General features: G+C 40.8%; 2 protein-coding genes across 2 annotated transcripts in view; both read left to right on the forward strand.

Moving 5' to 3' along the window:
- Window positions 1-1,337: 1,337 nt before the first annotated feature.
- On the forward strand, window positions 1,338-4,780 carry LOC101850448 (nucleoprotein TPR; the record flags this gene model as incomplete). Its single annotated transcript, XM_005089062.3, is given in 2 exon segments — window positions 1,338-1,584; window positions 3,940-4,780. A coding segment is annotated over 1 exon segment (809 nt), but the record flags the coding sequence as incomplete, so codon positions are not given.
- Window positions 4,781-5,538: 758 nt separating this feature from the next.
- The window catches only part of LOC101850684 (putative polypeptide N-acetylgalactosaminyltransferase 9), a gene marked incomplete in the record, with an annotated part of 15,934 nt that continues 13,183 nt past the window's right edge, over window positions 5,539-8,289 (forward strand). The window contains 2 exon segments of the mRNA XM_013091415.1: window positions 5,539-5,587; window positions 6,570-6,734. Coding sequence (XP_012946869.1) covers window positions 5,539-5,587; window positions 6,570-6,734 — 214 coding nt within the window.

Genomic DNA, 8,289 nt, shown 5'->3' on the forward strand with positions numbered 1-8,289 from the left:
GAGAGAGAGAGAGAGAGAGAAAGAGAGAGAGAGACCGAGACAGAGACAGAGAGACAGAGAGAGACAGAGAGAGAGAGAGAGAGAGAGAACGAACGAAGGAGAGGAAGAGGTAGAGAGACAACGAGACAGAGAGACAGACAAAGGGAAAGAGTGATAGATATACGTAAAGATATAGGTAGATAGATAGATAGATGGAGAGGGGGAGAAAGAGAGGGGGGATTTCAAGATTTGTCAAGATGATTTAATAAAATTGATCTTTCGCCCATACATCCGCACATGATTACACATGGCTCGGCAAATGCGTAAATCGGTGCATCACGTCAGATGAGCAAATAAAATGAGTGAGACAGACAGACAGACAGACAGACAGACAGACAGACAGACAGACAGACAGACAGACAGACAGACAGACGAAGAAAATTAAATTAGGTCCACTTTATAGTTTGCGTTTTTGAAAAGAATCAGTTGGTTTTTATTATGTCATGTTGGTAAGGGTTTTTTTTAGAAAGACTCTTCACTTTTGATTGAGAAAAATTCAGTCAGGTGAAGTGAAGTTGGTTACCAGTCAGTGTTAACATATTATTTAAAGAAACGTGACACTAAGCACCATCCCTTCAAACACAAGAATGAAACTTACGATCGTCACAACACACGTAGTTGTACAGAATCGGACCAAGCATATTTTACGTTCCTTCTTAACAAAAAGGTGAGGCATCGTGGTGAAATCAGGCGCTCGTCAAAATATTTATTCGAAGAAATCTGCAATTGTTCTGCCCGTTTTGCTATTTTTATCGAATTTTAAAATTAAAATTATTTTGCTCAACACTTTTAACATCCTTTTAAATACACATTTCTGTATGGATGTTACAGAAAGACATTGATTAAAGTTAAAGGCACAAAAAAATGTAAATTTCCAGTTTCCAAAGACTCTCAACCTTTACAAGTCACCAAACTTTTGCCGCCATTTTCTCACTAATTTTACCTCTCACACCAGGCAGCCCGCGCCTCCTTCAATTGCAAATTAATATTTCGACTTCTATTCGAGATAGATTGGGGGGGGGGGGGGTGTGCTCTATGCAAGACAAATGAAATGATGACTCTATATGCCCCAAAAAATTGAAGAGCGCCTGATTCCACCGCGTCGCGACACTTAAGATTATGAACGCTTATTCTACTTTTTAATCTTGCGTTTCGGTCTATTGTGCGTGAGTATGTGTGTGTGTGTGTGGGGGGGGGGGGGGGGGGGTAACAAACTCATGTGTCGTTGCACGGACACTGGTACTCCATTTTATGACCGTATCACCGTTTCTTTCCTCTGATATACCTTAAAATCAAACGCTGAAATAACCCAAGAGAGACCAGCTGTGATGCTAACATCTGCTGCTGTTCCTATTGATTCCAGGCCGTGCATTGACGTAGCCAGCCCAGAGTCCTGCCTTAAGTTTAGAGTTTAAGAAGCCTTGCCAAGCGCACGGAAAGTGATATTCAAAGATGATATAAGAGAACAAATCTAGATTTATGTGTGTTGGTGTGTGTTACTGAGTGGTTTTCGTCCCTTCCAGACACGTGGGTTGAGTACACAGTGTAAGTGTGCGATTTCAGCGCAATTTTTTCAGCTTTTCAGTGCTTATTTCTGGAACTAAAATATTCGAAATTCATCTGGTGATTTTTGCCGAATAAATACGTTTCGTCCTATGCCCATTAAGTATTTGGGGTAGTCTGTGTTACTTTTACTAATCACATTTACTCATTTATTATAATCATAATAAAATTCGTGTTTCGAAGTTATCGGTCTTGGTATCAACACACTTTGCTTAGATCAGTTGTCAAACCAAAGAAGAAAATGTGCTCTATTTCTAATAGTCTAGTTTTTAAAAAGTGTTCTCTAATTTATTGGTGATGTTCACACTATTGTTGCCCCTTTGTTGTAGGAACATTGAAGGCTACTTGGAAAAAAAAAACACACCCAAAAAACAACAACAGTAGGCCCTACTTGTAGTTAAATTTTGTTTGATTTTTCGTCTTTCATGCATGAGACGTGAGGTCGCTCCTCTCTATGTCATCGAGTATTTCTTTGTTTCTGTTTGGATGCTTACCACACACGTCCAATAGCTAGACTCCCCCCTCCCCCCTGCCCCCTCCCCCTATAGTAGTAGTAAGTGTTTTGCGGCACTTGCAACACAATAAGGTCATTGTCATATAACTGCCAAAGATTAGAGGTGTTACAAGGGGGTAACAAACACAAAGAAGAAGAAGGGGAGATAGGGATGATAGATGTTTGATAGGAAAGACGGAGCAAATCATACCAGAGCACCTGCCAACCACCCAGTTTCCCATAAAGTAAGCTGATAGGGCAACAGAGCATTTTGTATCAGAGGTTAAAGAGTTCTGCCCTACACCACGTACACTTTGTTGCACCTCACTAATTCAAATGTTGCTTGAAAGCCTAACTGTGGTTCGCTACTGCTCTGCTAAGTTATGTTATTAAGCTGGAAGTTTGATAAAAGCAGCAGGACCCGATGAAGGTTCATTAAGAGTTTATTTATAAGTTTGATATAGATCTTTTGTCAGTCTTTGTGTTTTGTTTGTAATTGTTTCTTGTCTCTATTTGATGTGTGTGTTTTTTGTGTGCTTATTTTGTTCTGAAGTTGTTCCTGTTGTTGTTTCTTGTTGTTGTTGTTGTTGTTTTCCGTGGAAGGTGGGGCCGGAGGGTTAGGTTCTTAATTTTTTCTTGGGGGGGGGGGGGGGGGCTGAACATAATGACTATTTCTGTACAATGGACTACATTAACTCTTTTTGACCTAATAAGTATGCTGTAGCTTATATAAAATCAAAATGAAGAAGAACTTTATGCATAAAAGAAACAACAATTTGAGTGAATGAGCAGAAAATGTTGTGGAAAGATCACATAAAGTACTAGTTTCTACTCCATCACATATCTTTTTCACTCAACATATTTCACTATCACAAAGGAGATGAACGAATAGACTTCGAAAAGTAAATATCACTTTAGAGTTCAAATAGTACTAGACTTCTGAATTTTGGACTTCATTCACGCTGCAAACTAAACATGGTGGAAACGATTGAGAAATGTTATGAGGCGCGTTTCCTAAGACGTAATTAGGCAGCAGTGATCGAGAACATTGAACAAAGGGTATTAAACTTTGGTGATCGGGTTGTGGCTGTCAATTTCGATTAACAAACTCAACGCAATAGTAACGTTAACTAATGGCGTAAGAATACAAATCGAATTTTTCGTAATTAAAATAAAATATTTATAGATATTGACAGAAAATTCTAAAGCTCACAACACTCTCGAGAGAAAAGTACCCTCATTGCCCAAGTATTAATTGAATAATGGTGATACGTGGTGGAAGAAGAAGAAGAAGAAGAAGAAGAAGAAGAAGAAGAAGAAGAAGAAGAAGAAGAAGAAGAAGAAGAAGAAGAAGAAGAAGAAGAAGAAGAAGAAGAAGAAGAAGAAGAAGAAGAAGAAGAAGAAGTTCAACAACAACAACAACAACAACAACAACAACAACAACAACAACAACAACAACAACAACAGCAACAACAACAACACAACAACAACAACAACAACAACAACTACAACAACTACAACAACAACAACAACAACAACAACAACAACAACAACAACAACAACAACATCAGAAGCAGCATCAGCAATAGCAAAAAACGAACAACACCAACTCTGTCAGTTTCTTCTATTTGAAGGCGAATAAAGTACATGTATATCTTATCTCACCTGACATCTCGTCAGTCCACGTATCGGATTCATTTTTCATGATCAGCACTTGTACTGTAAAAGTCAGACTGCTGAAAAATCCAAATTATGTCGATTAAAATTTTCTTCTTTTTTTTTTGGGGGGGGGGGGCAAAACAATCTTTTAACAATTCATAAAACCAGTTTTCCTTTACGTCCAGACCCCCAAGGAAGACGACCCGTGTAGTCTGTCATGGCTCGGATTTTCAGAAGAAGCCGAGGGCTCGTGCTCAAACTGATGTTCGTGGCAGTGGCGGTAAACATTGTAGTAGCCGTTATTAACATAGAGAGTTTAGGCAATCTACTCTGGCGCAGTGAGGGGGAGACCAAATTGGTACCTCGACTACAGGTGAAAGACAACAGCAACGCTAGCAAACTTGGTGAAGAGGTTGATGATATATTTAAAATGCCTGAATTAAATAAAGAGTCAGAGGTGAGTGTGAAGGATCATTTACCCGGCGAGCATGTGGAGAAAAAAGTAGGACCAATTGTTTTAGAAGAGAAACAGGTGGAGGCTATTGCAGAAGACCAAGGAGATCTTGTGGTAGAACCAGCGGGGAAGAAAGACGGAGATGAAGTCGACGAAGGTATTCGTGGGGACGAAATTCATGAAGTAGACGATAAGGGAGGCGAAAAGGATGGAGGAGGCGAGGAGAAACAACCTCATGGAGACGTGGAAGTTGAGGGTGAGGAGGAAGATAATGACGATAATAAAGCCCTAAAGAAAAATGTACCTGATAAAGGAGAGGAGCAAAATGAAGGGGCGGAGCAACAGGAAGGGGCGGAACAGCATGAAGGGGTGGAGCAACAGGCCAACGATGGTGATCTCAAGAAAGAGGCGGAGGCTGCCGGAGGAAATGGGGAGCAGCCAAATGAGGAAACCCGGGAAGGAGTGGTGCAGCCAGGTGTGATACCAGGGGCTGAGGTTCCGGTCCAAGCGTACGTCCCCCCAGGAGCTGACCTGGACATTGTTGTGAGGGACCCAATCAATGGTCCAGGTGAGATGACGTGTTTTCATTTTGCTTGAATACTGGTGATGGTAGTGACTGTGATGGTTGCGATAGCGGTGGTGGTGGTGGTGTTGGGGAGTGTGATGGTTGCGATGCCCGTGGTGGTGGTGATGGTAGTGACTGTGATGGTTACAATAGCGGTGATGATGGTGGTAGTGACTGTGATGGTTGCGATAGCGGTGGTTGTCATGGTGATGGTAGTGACTGTGATGGTTGCGATAGCGGTGGTTGTCATGGTGATGGTAGTGACTGCGATGGTTGCGATGCCGTGGTTGCGGTGGTAGTGGTGGTGAAGGTGTTTCTAGATTAAGCAAATCTTACCCTGCCAACCCCAATCACTGCGTTAGTTCTTTTTTCACCCAATGCTCCCTAATTTTCTTTTCCCTTGTTAATTCGATTCAGTTATAGAATTCACTCAATTCCTCTTTCAACTTACTCAACATTCCTTTCCCCACTAAATCCCCTTGCATGAATGAAAACCAGGCCATGAATTAAACTCGTTCTACCTGAGCGACAACCATACATCTCCAGTGTGTGTTTCGATCCGACTTTCAAGAAAAGCTTATATTAGTTGCCATCCCCCCTGCAACGTTGTATTTTCTTTCTGTCAAAGTCTACTCTTAGTCCTTTAAAATGCTTCTTAACCAGACAGATGAGGTATTTCCAAATATCCTGCCTTGTTTGCTTCTATGAATTTTTTCTGAAAGCACCATAGAGAATCGATACATATTTTAGAAATTGTCTGTTGTTATGGCTTATTTATTTCGCAGCGAAAGAAGCCAGTGTGATGAAATATTGGGTACTTTTTAAATTCATAAAGTATACCAAGATGTTTTCTCCTATTTTTGTTGTTGCTTCAAAGCATGTGATGATGATGATGATGATGATGATGATGATGATGATGATGATGATGATGATGATGATGATGATGATGATGATGATGATGATGATGATGATGATGATGATGATGAGAGCGGAGGAGGAGGAGGTATCCAAGGACGCTTCGGTCGACATTAAAGCCTTGAATCACTTGCTCCCACATGAAGAAATAAGGCAAACGAGGCATAGGTAGACCATCACAGGAAGAACAAGAATATATTTCTTGGGGAATTTGAACAGATTAGTGATATGAAAAAAATATAGGATGACATGAGACTTTTAAGAGCATCCCCACAGGGAAAAGAGGGGGCGAACCATGATCACTGATGTCTGTTTCTGATCTGGCGCTTGACGAAGAGTAAGAAGTTATCGAGAGACGAAGGTCTGATTGAAATGGGATCCTTTCTTACGAACGTGGTCGTGATATTGTACCTGTCAATTTGCTGAAACATAATAGATATGCTTCAGTGAAACAAGGTTTTGCATTTTCAATTTCAGTCTGAGATCTGTTAAGGTTTTGACCATATTTTTCAAAATTTCCGATGTTTAAAGATTGTCTTGTGTACTTGAAAACGAAAAACTCACCCTTTTCTTCGAGAGTGATTTACGAGTAAATCTTGAACTCGGCAGTTTGTTGACTGATCAACCAATCGATTTATATGATACAAAAAGGCATATTTATACTCTTGTACTGTTTGCATTGTCTTCTAGAGTTTCAGAAGCACCTGTTTCGCAACAACAATGTATGTATACCTGCTGCGGAACTGACAAAAATTAAAAGATTTGGCTAGCCAGAGGAAATGGCATGTGCATTCGCTTTTTTTTTGGCACGTTCACTGAATTAGGCCTACAAGACTTTACAAGAATCTTTACCCTATATTGTTGATGTGTAATCCACACAGATCACCTGAAGCAGCCCCTCCTGGACTATGTGGCAAAACTGCGTATTGTGCGCGTGGTCCGGACCACCAAACGTGAGGGTCTGATCAGAGCTAGGCTGCTCGGGTTTGCTAACATCACAGCACAGACAGCCACGTTCCTCGACTCTCACTGCGAGTGTACGGACGGTGAGTTCGAGTCTTACGTCACTTTTCCCACAATTCCTGGAAAGGGGGTGGGGGGGGGGGGTGGTAAGGGGAGTGTGGTGGATAGGAAGGGATGGGGAAAGGGGGCTAAGAGAAAAAAACAAGGGGGGGGGGGGTGCTACGAAAATTGTAAGGTGGGACCGATAGATTAACAAAAGACATCATGACTAGCACTATGCCTTTATTAAAGCAATCAAATTGGTATCGAGCATGCTTCTGGAATGGGCGATTGGGCGATCTTGATTCGAGTCCAAATCGGGACGGCCTTTAATTTAGATTGTCAGGGGAAGTACGCAAGCAGCTTTTAGGTTTTGGATTGTTTGTAGACTTCATAAAGATACGCACATGTCTTTTTAAACAATCGACAGAGCATTGAAACATCACACTTCTCACAGACAAAGAGGCGCATTGCACCCTGACATCAAAGAGACAATACTTATACCTAATTTAAAAAATAATATGGATACGCATAATGTGCATTATTACATATTTTAAGTGTCATTGATTGTCCATCATTGAGAAACTCATCTGAAATGCAGATTAGATAGAGAATTCTATTTTTACCAAGATCTGTACCCACCCATCACATCTTAACCGTACCCCCTTTACCTCAGTGATGTCGTTGATGTTCTAAAGTATGATGGTCTTCAGACCTTTTCCACAGCGAAATTTCTAATGTCCATCCAATCGGCGTATTTTTTTTTCCATTGCGCTTGTGTTCGGCCGTCTTATGACACAAAAACGTAAATGACAAAAATGAAATTTTACTAGAGAGGCAAAAAAACCAAAAAAAACCAACAACAACTAACTCTTTTGTGTGAGGTTCAAATTAACCAAAATTCGGTCAATCTGATAATTTTATGTCAATATTCATTTGTCGGTCTGACTTTTGTCTGATTTGCTGACGAAAACAGTAAATAGTTATGGAGTATTTGATTAAAATTTCTTTGTCTTAATAATATCGATATTTAATTAGGTCACAACACATACTTTCAAAATCTCAAAACTTCCTTCATTTCATTTGTACAGCCATAAAATCAAGATAGAAAGACAAGGCATGAAAAGGATTTTCTCCCCAGTATAAAAATGCTTCTGGACATAATTACGCACGTACGATTTTTTGTCATAATAAGACGGAAGTGATGTCGTTTAGGGGGAGGGGAGGTAGGAGAGAGGAAAGGGGGGGGGGGCTTACAACTCGGATACTGAGCGAACAATGTACCCTAAAATCTCGCCACCGAACACATGGTTTGAATTGTGTGTGGGTCAACACTTAAGAGTTGTTTTTTAATTGAAATGTCGTTTTCTAACATTTTGAGTCGTCCATAGTCCAGTGAAAGAATATGATGTGAAATTCGGTGGCGTCGGTGGCCTAGTGGTTAGGCTCTCGGACTCGCAACCGTAAGGTCGTGTGTTCGAATCCCGTCAGGGGCCCGACGTTGTGTCCTTGGGAAAGGCACTTTGCACAAATTTTCCTCACTTCACCCAGGTGGAAATGGGTACCCGGCTATAGACAGGGAACGATCTTGTCAGTTTG

This window comes from Aplysia californica, unplaced genomic scaffold (assembly GCF_000002075.1).
Source record: "Aplysia californica isolate F4 #8 unplaced genomic scaffold, AplCal3.0 scaffold00002, whole genome shotgun sequence".
NCBI lineage: Eukaryota > Metazoa > Mollusca > Gastropoda > Aplysiida > Aplysiidae > Aplysia > Aplysia californica.